The sequence below is a fragment of the Ostrea edulis genome, chromosome 4, assembly GCF_947568905.1.
Source record: "Ostrea edulis chromosome 4, xbOstEdul1.1, whole genome shotgun sequence".
In the NCBI taxonomy this organism is placed as follows: Eukaryota; Metazoa; Mollusca; class Bivalvia; order Ostreida; family Ostreidae; genus Ostrea; species Ostrea edulis.
The window spans coordinates 15,113,985-15,128,984 of record NC_079167.1 but is presented as its reverse complement, the minus strand read 5'-3'; the positions used below and the strand labels follow the sequence as shown (position 1 = coordinate 15,128,984).

Below are 15,000 nucleotides of genomic sequence, written 5' to 3'. Positions count from 1 at the left end.
TTCTCAATATATATGAACGGCCAGTATATTCCTATGTCCAGTTTGCCCCTTGACCTTTGACCACGCAACCTCAAAATCAATAGGTGTCATTCTCCTGATGATGTACCAAGTTTAATGTATGTCAAGCAAAGGGTTCTCAAGATATTGAGCGGACAGTATATTCCTATGTCCAGTGTAGATTGACCCTTGACCTTGAACCTTTTGACCTGAAAAACAATAGGGGTCCTCTTCTTTTCATAACCAACCCAGATATGAAATATCATTACGATCAAGTGAATGGTTCTCAAGATATTGAGCGGACAACATGTGGTCGACAGGTGCAAACCAATATGCCCCTCTTCTTTAAAGGACTGGCTTATGTTGCCTTCTTGTCAGTCCGAATGACTGGCTATCTAGAAAATGTTTTCCACAACTCTGAACCCGTAACAATCACACCCGAAGTCGAGCGTTTTGGCGATGGAACTGGCACTGCCTGTTTTAACGACTTAGATCTGTTGCGACCGGGATTCGAATCTCGACTTTCCGCATGCGGGTTGAACGCTCTACCTCTATACCACCAGGTGTCTTATCATGGTATACCAACATAACAAATATCAAAGGCCTAGCCCAAAAATTCTATCTTTTGACCTTTACATAAAAAGGTCAAACTCAAAAAAAAAAAGAAGAAAAAGCACGTAACATACTTTCGTACTATTGTATACTCACATACCAAATATAAAAGGCCTATTTAAAAAGACAAACAAGAGGCCCACAGGCCTTATCGGTCACCTGATTACTAGCGAAAAAGTATCACTACTTCCATGGGCTATGAAATCTAGAAAACATTTCCTGTTCTGAATATCTACGCTAAATTCTAATGTTCAGCAACAGTATAAAACAAGATGTGTTCTTAAAACTTCACTGCCCTCAAAAGTGTATACACTGATGGAAGGCTTTAAATAATAGGTGTAATAACATTAAAACATCAAAAGATATGACTAATTTGGACTCATCCTCGTCATAACCCTGGGTTATGAAATTTACCATTATTTGTACATCCTTTTATTTAGATTTGATCAGTATCAGCAAATTTACACATAAATACTATATACTAAGTTTGGCCTCACCCTGGGGTCATAACCCTTACTCTGGAGATCATCAAATTTACAATTTTGGTAAAAGACTACCTGCTCTATCCATTTAGTTTCAATATAGTATCAATAGCACTAAAGAAGATGTTATTCAAGTGTCTTACACTATCTAACATGTTTGGCCCCGCCCTGTGGTTAGAACACCTACACCGGGGATCATGAAATTTACAATGTTGGTAGGGGCCTTCCTGCTCTGCATCACTATGCATTTAGTTTTTCTTACACGTGTGCGGTTCCAGAGAAGATATTTGAAAATTAGTCAACTTTGGGCAGTCTTTGCTCCGCCCCTAAGGCCCCATGAATTCTGAAATTTACATTTCATGTCTCCTTTGTTGCAAAGGTCCTTCATATCAAATTTGAAAAGAATTTGAACGATAGTTATCAAGAACAAGTTAAAAATATTTATTGTTTACACATTTATTAACTGACCATTTTGGCCCTACCCAGATACCAAAACGCCTACCCCGGAGAAATTTACAATTTTGGTAAAGGACTACCTGTTCTTTCTACATATCCATTTAGTTTCAATATAGTATCAATAGCACCATCATCGGATACCCACGGGTGATCTCGTATTTTACTCATCATCCATGGGTAAACTCGCCGAAATATCATCGTAAAATATGCAAATTTGTTGATTATAGACAACCAATCAGAAAGTTGGAACTCTTCAATTTTGAAAATGTTTACTAGTTTGCTATTTATCCTAAATATCTTGACGTCCGTTAAAACGTGCAAATTTTGTTTTAAAACGATTAAAGACAAGCCGTACAGATCACTTACATCCCGTGGGGATTCGGGTTAGAATAGGTCCTCAGTACCCCTTGCTTGTCGTAGAAGGCGACTAAATGGGGCGGTCCATCGGATTAGACCGCAAAAACCGAGGTCCCGTGTCACAGCAGGCAGGTGTGGCACGATAAAGATCCCTCCTTGCTCAAAGACCGGAAGCGCCGAGCATAAGTCAAAATTTTGCAGCCCTTCACCAGCAGTGGTGACGTCTCCATATGAGTGAAATATTCTCGAGAGGGACGTTAAACAATATTCAATCAATCAATCAATCAAATACCAGTCAAAATTATGTGGGAGTGCCTGCGAAATGTACCGGTGAGTGGATTTATTTCCAATCAGTGTGTTAACTACGAAAAAGTTTTTGTCATTGCCTAACATACATGTACATATGTAACATAAACTTTGATTTGTTAATTTGCCATCGCGACTCTGTGCAGCAGCCAATCAAATGACCCGCGCATATCAATTACATACGATTATTTTTCGGCGAGTTTGCCCACGGGTGATGAGTAAAAGACAAGATCACCCGTGGGTATCCGATGATGCAATAGCACTATTAAAGATGTTATTTACGTGTTTACACATAAACACTATATACTAAGTTTGGCCCCATCCTGGGGTCAGAACCTCTAGTACCCCGGCGAACATGAAATTTACAATTGTGGTAGAGGCCTTCCTGAACTACATCACCATGCATTTAGTTTTTCTTACAATGTGCGCTTCTGGAGAAGACGCTTTTTAAAAATTTGTCAATTTTGGGCAGTATTTGTCCCGCCCCTAAGGCCCATGGGGTGCTGGAGACCTGAAATTTACAATTTATGTTCTACTTGTCCCAAAGATGCTTCATACCAAATTTGAAAAGAATTAATATTAATTGATAACGAACGACGCCGGACAACAACCAATTCAATAGGTCATTTGAGTTTACTCAGGTGACCTAAAACAGGTATGGAGATTATATCGAAACAGACCGCAGTGTCCTCTGCAGCCAATTGTATCACACCCTTAACATACATTGGTGTGGAATAGACTACAAGCGGGTCATAACCTTCCCAGTCGTTGCTACAAGATTTTCATCGTTAGAACCAAGTACTCAAAACTTTACTTACTCTTAATGTGGATGACAAAATTCGGGCCAACATTCATAAGTTTTTATCCCTGTTGCCCTCAGACTCGCACTCACCAGCAAATAACAAATTAATCGTACGTAATCGTTATGTACAATGCAAGTCTACGATATAATGTATACATTGTGTACCCACCATACGTCATAAAATGCGAAATAGTTCGACAAAGGGAAATAACTTTTGGGTAACTCGGAACTTGCGTATTACACTTAAGTAGATCAAGATGGACAGTTGATTTTTCTCAATTCAATTGAGAAAGACCTGATCAAATCCATTTCAAAATCGACTGAAGTCTATCCAGTTTGCGTGGCTATATTAGCGGAGAAATTCATGAAATAGGCAATATAATGCTTTATGCCCAAACGATTCAAAAGATTGCTGGTTCATGTGGGTACCAAGCTGCTCTCCAGTACGACAAAAACTTTCGCCGTTGGGGACAAAAGGACCCATCTGCGTGTCTTTGGTAATACAAAAATGCTGAGTTTTACCAGGAAGCACTGGTCTTGGGACTGGATTTATCACTTAAATCCAACAAGATGTGTTTGTGAAACACAAATGCCCCCGATAATGACCAATTCCAAAGATGGCCAAGGTCACAAGGGCAAATATTCTGGTACCATTAGAAAGATCTTTTCAAAAGAAATGCTAATGTACAATATGAAAGCTCTAATATTTACCATTTAGAAGTTATGACGAATGTAAAAAAAAAAAAATTAAAAGTAGGTTAAATGTCAAGGTCAAAAGGTTTAATACCAACGGAAAGGTCTTGTAACAAGGAATACTCATGTGAAATATCAAAGCTCCATCACTTACTGTTCAAAAGTTATTAGCAAGGTTAAAGTTTCAGACAGAATTACAGAATGACAGACGGGACAAAAACAATATGTCCTTCGATCTCGGGGGCATAAAATGGCCTATCCATAGCATAATGCCAAACATGAGGTACTGGCAAATCATTTTTGATTTTGAAATTATATAATTAATAAGATACAAGTTAAGCCATTTTCAAATAATATAATACACACACTATTAAGTACTCATAAATATTAAGCATCCCAGACATTGATGCTCTCGAGCTCAAAAAATGGATGCTGCTGCTGTGGGAACACCTCTCTCCTACCTTCTTCAAGAGGAGATTCAGTTAACCGAGACAACACTCGGAAATGTTCAGCTACGGTCAATGCTTCCATATCAGGTACTACCATGTTGCACATGGAAATACATGCATTGGGTCAAATGCTGTCTGACGTGTTTCATACCTATTGTTAATCCGTCCTTGGCACATTGATTTTGACTGCGGATAACGTTTTCCTGATCAAGATATAGGGCTCACGGGGGTGTGACCGATCAACAGGGGATGCTTACTCCTCCTAGGCATCTGATCCCACCTCTGGTGTGTCCAGGGGTCCGTGTTTGCCCAACTATCTATTTTGTATTGCTTATAGGAGTTATGAGATTGATCACTGTACGTTATCTTCACCTTGCATGCACAAAGTTCTATGTACATCATAGAGAGATGGCAACTCAAGCAATGCTAGGTTTTATAATTTATAAGCATAACAATTCTGAAACACAAGAACAATCAAATATTTATTGTAAACTTATCAACAAGCACAGAACAACAACTCAAAAAAGAGGGGAGGGGTTTAACCCCCCCCCCTCTTTTTCAAATTCCCCCTCTCTTTTCCTTATTCTTTGTTTTTTTACATGCACAATTCAATTTATTTGCTGGTTCCCCCTCCCCCAACGTATTTTTCTGTTTTAACATAGTAAATACCAGTAGAAAATGTAATCTTGAACCCATGCACTGAAGGATCACACCCCTTTACTAGGACTTTGAGGTTTGAGCTAGGCTTGTTGAGAATTTTCAAAGTTGTCAACTTCTTCAATTCCCCTTTTTGCAAAATTATACTACTTGCCTTATGATCATTATAAGTTGGCAGTGTTTCCTCCTCTTATATATAATCCCGTGGGGGTCTGGGTTAGAATAAGTCGTCAGTACGCCTTGCTTGTCGTAAGAGGCGACTAAATGGGGCGGCCCTTCGGTGTTTGCCCAAGTATCTATTTTGTACTGCTTGTAGGAGTTGTGAGATTGATCACTGTTTGTTCAACTTTCATAAAGCAAGAGTTTAGTTAGTTGATTTAAAAATGGACATTGATGGAAGATAGTTAAAAGTTGCTTTCATTTCCAGTCATATTTTGTTAAATGTATGTGTATTCATTTAGAAAACCAAGTTTGATATGCCCTTCATTGATGTTTAAGGGAAAAAATTAAACATAATTTGTATCGTAAAACATCAAGAAAAATTGTCTATTTTTGGAAATTTGGACATTGTTTCGATATAGTTTTCATTGATTGTCTGGTTTTCTCCAATAAATGAAGACAAAAATTGTTCACACATAGTATGAAATACATACTGACTTGTACAATGTAGAAGGTTGTGATCTGACTTTGAAGACATCAAACCATATTGGATTACGCGAAACCATACAGATTCACACAAATGTGCTCTATTGCTTTCACTCCTTATAACTGTTTATCTGACACTTATCTAAGAGAAAACATTCCTGATCACTAGGAATAAATCCATGATATTTATGCCTTGTCCATTTTCACAAAAGATACCTGTTGCATGCAATTCTCATTAATGAAAGTTCTTGGAAAATGTCAAAAGATATTGTCTTACTACTGTTTAGCATTCAAATTGGGGTTGGAATATCTCCAAATAATGCTAACATCAGTCTTTTAAAAAAAGGCAAGGGACAATAAATATGTCACTGGTGTACTATTAATATTAGTTACAGGGGAGAGCAAAAGGGTGACTTTCATTAGCGGGGCTCTTTTCAGAATAAAAAATCTTACGACTACGACCATAATTTAGAGACGTATTTAATGCCAGGGTGGATCCAGGAATTGCGGTTACGGAGGACGCCACTTTATTAGACAAGGGGTCTGGGGGCCGCATTGAAGCCCCTTATGGGTCCAGGGCGAAGCCCCCGGAAGCTCCTGGATTTTACACATTTCATAGGGCTTGAAATATGTCTACTATTTAAGTCATTTGTACTATTTTCTATCATTTTTAATAAGATGAGTGAAATTAGTAAAATGACGCAAATTTTAAAGCTGTATGACCCGATGTTCATGTATTATTTTTTGTACGTAATTACTTCAAAGCAGATTCATTACTTTATAAAGTTATTAACTTTCCCTTAATTACATGCTTGAAAACATCTGCATGTAAAAGAAAACAGTGCGAATATTATTTAGAAAGTAAATATAGTGGCTACATATAAAAATCATCCCATAATAGACGTCTATAAATAGACCCACGCGCGTCAGGGGAATCCCAACATGATGTATTAACTCATACGCAACTGTCTAGTTTTAAGGTTGAAAGAGCGTAAAACAACGAATTACTAAGAGGTATTTAATATTTTTATTTCTATTAAACTTATGGTACGGTACTGTTATAACAAAATACATAGCTTTACATAGATAAGACCACCGATGATCTGAAAGTTTGAACTGGTCACGTGACTGTCACTTGAAATGGCAGAGTGACGCGGTTATTTGTAAACATCGATTTAAAATCAAATTATTTGGGTTAATACAGGTGAAATAATTTATGATAGGTCGTACAGTCTCATAACTACATACGTGCGATGATTTAATAGCGTTTTTACGAGATGGAAAAAAATATTGTAATTCGGACCATACAGCTTTAAAGGTTCTTGGAAAATAAGTTCTCCAAATAAAGTAATTCAAGAAATCAAAAGATTTTGTAATTTATTTCTCCGGGAGTGGAAGAAATTATTGCTTCTGTTGTTGTTTAGTACCTTTGTTCTACACAAGATACCACGATTTACTTTAAATTTGAAAATTTAGGGGGGACGGCTGCGTCCCCCTTAAATCTGCCACTGAATATACTTGTCGACGAACCGAAGCTTGTAACGATTTATTATTCAGTAGGTGAATAATACAAAACGCCATGTTTGCACGAGTGTCAAACTGTCGTTTATTAAGTAAATGATTATAAAATTGTACACATATATGGGGGTCAGTGTATAGTATAGTATAGTATTGTGTGGTATAGACTCACCATTACACAAATATCATGCAGTCTGACCCCATAAAATGAATGACATGAATATGTTATACATGTAAAACAATCAGTCTGTCTTGAAAAATGGATGATAACAGAAAAACTCCAGTATTTGAAAAATTGTTAGCCAAAGCATAAGAAATAGTACAGCAAGATCTAAGATACAAAGGGGGCTGGTGGCTGAAAGAAAACATTTTAACGCCAACATTCTAACCAATCTTCACGTGATCAACAACGAATAAATAACAAATTATTAAACAGTGTAAATATCTGAATGTTAAACACACACATCAATACAACATTTACTTTCGGCGTATAATAATGATTTTATCTATTTTAGTCGCAAGATTTTTTTATCATTGAAAATGCCGTTACTCAATGATGCAAGTATCATTGATATTATGTAAACATACATATAACATTCCATTGGCATCCATGACTAAATCGGGTCTTACCAGGTAAATGCTTTGGGAGAGGACTGAAATAGGCTATGCCTGTTGTCCAATCTTATTCACAATGAATTAAAAATGTTTAAATTAAATGCCTTGAGGAAGATTTATATTAGTTTTGAAATGAGAAATATTGTGAAATACAATGCTCTGTTTTTATAATTATATATGTAAAATGACATGACCACAATAAATAATGTAACCCTCTCCGATTTTTTTTTATTCTGACGTTTTCGGGAGAGGGCTATAATTCCATAGGATCTTCGTGATGGTGTAAAATATTTTGTTTGAATAACCTGTAATATATGTCTCTAATGTTGTTTACACTAAAAAGAGTACCAACTTTAACTTTGGGCATGTCTAATAAAGGTATTTTACATTAAATATAATGTATAACAAAAATAAATTCTTCGTCGACTCTGTCATGTTTGTTATCGCGAGATCTAGTAAGTGGATCTACTGAGAAAACCCAAAATCCTGACAAATAGCGCGAAAATACTCTCTGCTATTCGTAGTTTAACTTGATATAAAATTCAAACCTCTGACGAAAACGCTTTCCCTCCATACTCGTACATAGATGTAAACACTACCTTATATGGGCATATACAAACCGGAAGTTCAGCGTCAGCACATCAAACATGGCGTACAATATGAATCGAGAACGTGTCATAGATCGAAATTGTTTTTAAAAAACGGCAGAATCGCAAGTTGCAGGTTGTAAATTTATATATTGACTAAAACACATATAATATCAACTTTGTTTTAAGTAAGGAAAACCAACTGTTTAGAATAATAAAAATGTTGCGGGAAAAGTCACTCCCGCATCTGCATGATTACGGAGATCCTAGGGAGTTGTAGCCCCTTCCCCTTCCAAAATAAATATCGAAGAGGGCTACAACTGCTACATATACGTATTGATACATGTACGCCTTAAATAGTAAACACAAATACAATACGACCAATGCTTACATATACGTGTTGGTTAATTTCATTCTGATGTCTTTCATCTACTTCGTAAATGTCATTTATATGATAGAGAGCCATCATATCAAAATTGCTCAGGTAATGAAATTTCAGTATTGCGCATTGTGTTGCACCTGTCTACTTTACTGAACTTTCTTTATGAAGTTCGATCCTGCAGGATTTCTTACTTCCTCGCAGTGTTCCAATTTATTAACTTTTTATACTGTTCTTATGTAGGTATTATGCTGAATCTGCTGTCAATCACCAGTTACAGCACCGTTGTCTTAAAATCATCGTGACGTCTCCGGTAAAATGAATGCATCTTCACTGAACTTCACTCTTATTTCCCGCCATTACCTGACTCCTTGGTGACTGCCATTTCTGTAGATAAGTATTTCATTATTTGATTGTACTACTATGTCTAACACATATTGCATATCATATTAGTCGATAAGAGCTTTTATCATATGATCGATAATGATTATGTGCTTTCTAATTGGTTGAGATCCAACAACCTAGGGAAAATATAACATTATTCTTACCTGGACGTACCTTCGAGGTGAATATAATATTTGCTTTATTCAACATCGAGTCAAAAAGAAATTGACAATTTCAAAATGTATACGATTGATTGTCATTTGGTGTCATTCAATGTCAACTTGCGTCTCTACTCATTTTCAACGTCTCTACTCATTTCCGACTAATTCCGTGAGGATCCAGGTTAGAATAGGTCCTCAGTACCTCTTGCTTGTCGTAAGAGGCGACTAAATGGGGCGGTCCTTCGGATGAGACCGCAAAAACCGAAGTCCCGTGTCACAGCATGCAGGTGTGGCACGATAAAGATCCCTCCCTGCTCAAAGACCGTAAGTGCCGAGCATAGGCCTAAATTAGCAGCCCTGCACCAGCAATGGTGACGTCTCCATATGAGTGAAACATTCTCCAGAGGGACGTTAAACAGTATATAATACATTTTGAACTATCTTGCACTATAGTTGTAGAGAGGTGGCTCCTATGACAAACTGGTGTTGAGTGATAGTCACATTGCACCCAATCTATCGATGACCGATCAGATATGGTAAGTTCTAAATGTCCCAGTAGTTTTAAATCAATTAATCATACTATAAACAAATCTCTAATCACTTTTGATAGGTTGTACACTGTAGATGTGTACAGAGATGGACCACCAGGTATTATAGTTCGTAGGCTCTAGTAGCCAGTTTCGATGTTTTAAATTATTCAATCATGCAAGATAACAATTATTGATGTTGCGATGTTTTAGGTGACCTCGAAGTACATTATTCAACGAGGTAGGAGTACGAGTCGAATATTGTAATAATAATCAATGATTGTATATCATTTTAATTGGCAGTATTTTCGTGTACTAACCGCTGAAACGAATATAGAATCGCACGAAGTAACTCGCTTTCAATTCAATTCCAGACAGGGAACAAGTTTTTATTAGTGGAAAGGGGTATACATCAAAGTCAGGCTATGACCATCGTCGGATACCCACGGGTGATCTCGTTTTTTACTCATCACCCGTCGGTAAACTCGCCGAAATATCGTCGTAAAATATGCTAATTTGTTGATTATATACAACCAATCAGAAAGCAGGAATTCCTCAATTTTGAAAATATGTTTATTAGTTTGCTATTTATTTTAAATGTCTTGACGCCCATTTTAACGTGCAAAGTTTGTTTTAAAACGATTAAAGACAAGTCGTACGGTTCACTTACATCAAATAACAGTAAAACATTATGTGATAGTACCTTTCTCGAACTGCGAAATGCACTGCTGAGTTGATTTATTTGCAATCGGTGTTAACTACGGAAAAGTTTTTGTCATTGCCGAGCATACATACGTAACATAAACTTTGATGTCATCGCGACTCTGTGCAGCAGCCAATCAAATGACCCGCACATATTAATAACATACGATGATTTTTCGACGAGTTTGCCCACGAGTGATAAGTAAAAGACGAGATCACCCATGGGTATCCGATGGGTTATGACAAACTAATGAAAAATCATACTTCCCTTTTATATCAATACTTTCTTTTCATATTGGTGTAATTAATGAATTATGACCCTGAATACCCGCGAGGATTCGGGTTAGATGAGATTCTCAGTACCCCCTTGCTTGTCGTAAGAGGCGACTAAATGGGGCGGTCCTTCGGATGAGACCGCAAAAACCGATGTCTCATTTCCCTCCCTGCTCAAAGGCCGTAAGCGCCGAGCATAGGCCTAAATTTTGCAGCCCTTTACCAGCAATGTTGACGTCTCTATATGAGTGGAAGATCGAGAGTGACTTTAAAGAATATACCACAATCCAACCAACCCCAAATTACATGTAATCCATACATACTGGTGCTGGTGCACAAAGCATGCCCTGAGCAGGTGCCCCATTTTCGCTTTGATATACTCTCACTTAGGCTAAATGCGCATTAACCAAACCCTCAGAGTACTGTGCAAGGGGATTTAGACATTCTGCACAATCAAGAACCCTGTAAGTCCTTCTTAAAAATCCACCTTTCATCTGAAGCCATCCATCTTCCCTCTCAGCTACAAACCTTTTCCTGGACCATGTATGTTTCACCGGGATTTCTTCAGCAACTGAATAAGTGTCTTAGTTTCGTATTTGCACTTATCTATATGCTAGCAATCATCATGACACCTTAGGCTTAGTCCTCTTCGTGCTGGTTTGCACATAAGGCTTCCACTAGAGACCTCTAGTATGCTCTGTCTTGAGACCAAGTCTTTATTTGTCCCCAAGTCCATCCTTGTTCCTTCATCTCTCTTTCTACTGTTCTCCTCCATGTCTCTTGGGCGACCTCTTTTCCTCTTCCCTGCTGGTGTCCATCTTAGAGCAACATGTGGGATCCATTCTCAAAACATGGCCTAACCAACGCCACCTCCGCTTCTTAATTTCCTCTGATACTGCTGTTGTTTTAGTTTTGTTGTAAATTTCTCTGTTTGATATTCTATTTGGCCAAAAAACTTTTAGGATTCTTCTTAAACATCTCCTCTGGAAAACATCAAGTTTATTGCAGATGGTTTTTGTGACTTTCCAGGATTCTGAACCATATAAAAGAACTGAAATTACAATGCTTTTGAAGATCTTGATTTATGTGTAAAGTTTGATTTTTGAGGAGTTCCAGATTTTCTTTAAACTTGCAAAGGCTCCTCTGGCTTTGGATAGACGGTGGTCAACATCGATTTCTGAGTGTCCATCTATTGTAATTTTACTTCCCAAATAAATAAAGTCATTTACATCCTCTACTGTCTGGTTGTTGATCAAAATAGGATCTTCTCTTTCCGTGTTTATTCTTATTACTTTGGTTTTAGCAGTATTTATGTAAAGACCAAGCTGTTTTCCTGTTTCTTCCAGTATGTTCGTCTTAGTTTGTATATCAATTAGGCGCTGAGAAAGGAGGGCAATACCGTCAGCAAAGTCAAGGTCTTCCAAGCGTTCCGTGAATGTCCATTGCAGGCCCCTGTTTGTGTCTTTTGTAGTTTCCTTCATAAGCCAGTCCACACACATGGAGAAGAGAAGCGGTGACAGAAGACAGCCTTGTTTTACTCCTGTTTTAATTTCTAATTCAGGTGAAAGTTCAGTACCACAAATGACTTTTGCTCTAAAATCTGAATATAAAACCTTGATGATGCTAATAATTTTAGATGGGATTCCATAATGAGACAAAATTTTCCATAATGAATTTCTATCTATGCTATCGAATGTTTTCTGGAAGTCAATAAAATTGGCATAAAGTGTGTTGGTCCACTCATTGCTTTGCTCAATTATCTGCCTTAGAGAAAATATCTGGTCACTACAAGATCTTCCTTTTCTAAAACCAGCTTGATTTTTTCGTAAACAGGTATCTACTTCCCTGGTTATTCTATTGAAAACAATTCTACTAAGGACTTTGCTGGTAACAGAAAGCAGCATAATTCCTGTCCAGTTATTACAATCAGATAAGTCGTCTTTCTTTGATAGTTTGGTTATAAGCCCCATCTTCCAATCATCAGGTGTTTCTTCTGTAATCCAATTATTTTCTAGTATACGAGTAAGTGTAGATGGTAAGATGTTTACTTCACATTCTAATAACTCAGCTTGAATTCCATCTTGCCCTGGTGCTTTACCATTTTTTAAAAGCTTTTATAGCAGCCTAAACGTCTTGAATAGAAGGTGATTCGATGTCAATATCTAGAAATTCTTTGGCAGGTTGAATAATGGCCTCAACTGCGGGACTGCCTCTGTTTAACACATTCTCAAAATGATCTTTCCACCTTTTCAGTTTCTCTTTATCTCCTGCAATTATTTGTCCAAGTTCATTCTTTACTGCTGCTTCACAGTTGGTAAACTTTCCAGGTGTTCTTAGAAATCCATTCTTCTGATTTCTTTCTTTTGGGTCCCAAGATATTCTCTCCCACTTCATAGACTGTTTTATTAAAGTTATGTATGCTCATTTCTTGTTCATCGTTAAGCACACTAAATTTGTTCCTCAGTTCCATTTGGAAGTTTCTTTGGATAGATGGTTCTTTTAATTTATCAACATCAAGTCTTAACTTTCTGTTTTCTTTCTTACTTTTTGGAGTTTTGAGTTTTATTTTCGCAATAACTAGAGAGTAGTCACTGTCAATGTCTGCTCCTCTTTTGACTCTCACATCTTGCAAAGAGCCTCTCCATCTTCTATTGATGATAATGTGGTCGATCTGATTGTTGGTATGACCATCTGGAGATGTCCATGTTTGTTTATGTATATCTCTATGCTTGAATATAGTCCCTTCAATGACAAGACTGTTTTCTTCACACAGCTCGACAAGTCTCTCTCCATTATTGTTTCTCTCCCCTCTTCCATGCATTCCCATTGTTGCCTCCTTTCCAATGTTATCATTACCAACGTTTGCATTAAGGTCGCCAAGAACAACTAAAATATCGTGTCTTGGTGTTGTTTCAATGAGTTCTTGCAATTTCTCATAAAAGATGTCTTTGTCATCCTCCTCTGCTACTTCCGTTGGTGCATAGCATGCTATAACTGATAATTTAGCATATGTGGAATAGAACCTAGTTATCAGAAGTCTTTCATTAAGTGGTTTCCATTCAATTAGACTTTTTTCTGATGTCATTGGTCATAATCAGGGCTACACCTCTGTCATGATAGTTATCATGACACCTACATGTTGCATATACCTTTTGTCATTAAGCATTCGGCTACACTCGACATGTATCCTACGATTATTTTACACATGTGATATCACTTCAAATATGGGGTATTTCCATTTTTTAAGAAAATTGACGAGGCCTATAGTGCAAACTATCTCCTGGTACCCAAGCGCCGAGGAAAGGCCTAAATTTGACAGTCCTTCACTGGCAATTCTCGAGCGGGACATTAAACAATATACAACCAATCAACAAAAGCCATTCCAGAAAGTTTGATAAAATTTGGGATAAGAAATGTTAGTAGAAACGTGTACTCAAGATATTTCGGAATTTCCCTTCTAGTGACCTTTACTATTAAAACCCTACAGCAACCAAGAACGTAATGATATAATTATTCCTGTATCTCTGACAAAATCTGGAAAATGTAGCATTTATTGTGCACAAAATATATTTGGAATTCATTTTTTGGCGATTTTTCACACTCCGCCTTGAAGACCAATAGGAAGCAAAATACTTATTTTTTAATTACAAGCATCTGTTATATTCATGATCTTTTAAAATGGCTTACAATTTATTTGCGTAATATAGCAATCAAGTGTTCCATGTATCATCTAGTCTTCACATATATCCAGGTGTATCTCAAGGTTCCTTTTTTGTGCCTTAACTATTTTTGATGATGTTGCTAAAGATATTGGTATTTAATCAGCGTGTAGATTGTACACTGATGATAACTCGCTCCAGCATGCCTCAGATGATATATTCGAGATTCAACATAGGTGTAAATAAAGCTTGCATAACACACACCTTGTGAGAGAATGCACTGTTGTAAGGGGATAATAAAATTATTTCTCCAAATTGTGTAATCAAAATGAATTTTGAAATAAAGCATATTGTAACTTCTCTCTCGCACAACATGAATTTTACTTATTCGCTGTTCGTTATCTTCACCTTTCACTTAAAGCATTATTTTAATAAGTAATTATATGAGAATATGTGAAATAAAATCATACCTGTTTTTTTATAAATCATGCTGAATGTGTATATGAATGGATTTAATGCTGAATTAATCGGCAGGACAAGAACAACAACCCATGCATATACATCAGATGAAATCTGAACTCCTCCATGAGCCAAAAGTCCTGAAACGAAGAGAAACCCTTAATGTAAATTAACAATGCCTGACAAAACATTTCGTATAGTTTTCCCTAGGCACCTGATCCCATCTCTGGTATATTCAGGGGTCCGTGTTTGACCACCTCTGTATTTTGTATTTCTTTAT

General features: G+C 37.0%; 1 protein-coding gene and 1 pseudogene across 1 annotated transcript in view; one reads left to right on the top strand and one right to left on the bottom strand.

Moving 5' to 3' along the window:
* LOC130053742 (uncharacterized) overlaps window positions 1-5,496 on the top strand; it is a 9,069-nt pseudogene extending 3,573 nt beyond the window's left edge.
* Window positions 5,497-12,726: 7,230 nt separating this feature from the next.
* Window positions 12,727-15,000, bottom strand: part of LOC130053741 (relaxin receptor 1-like) — a 32,545-nt gene continuing 30,271 nt past the window's right edge. Inside the window, exons 8-10 of the mRNA XM_056161230.1 lie at window positions 14,732-14,860; window positions 13,147-13,596; window positions 12,727-12,869 (exon numbers count right to left, since the gene is read on the bottom strand). Coding sequence (XP_056017205.1) covers window positions 12,727-12,869; window positions 13,147-13,596; window positions 14,732-14,860 — 722 coding nt within the window. The remainder of the gene's footprint in view (window positions 12,870-13,146; window positions 13,597-14,731; window positions 14,861-15,000) is intronic.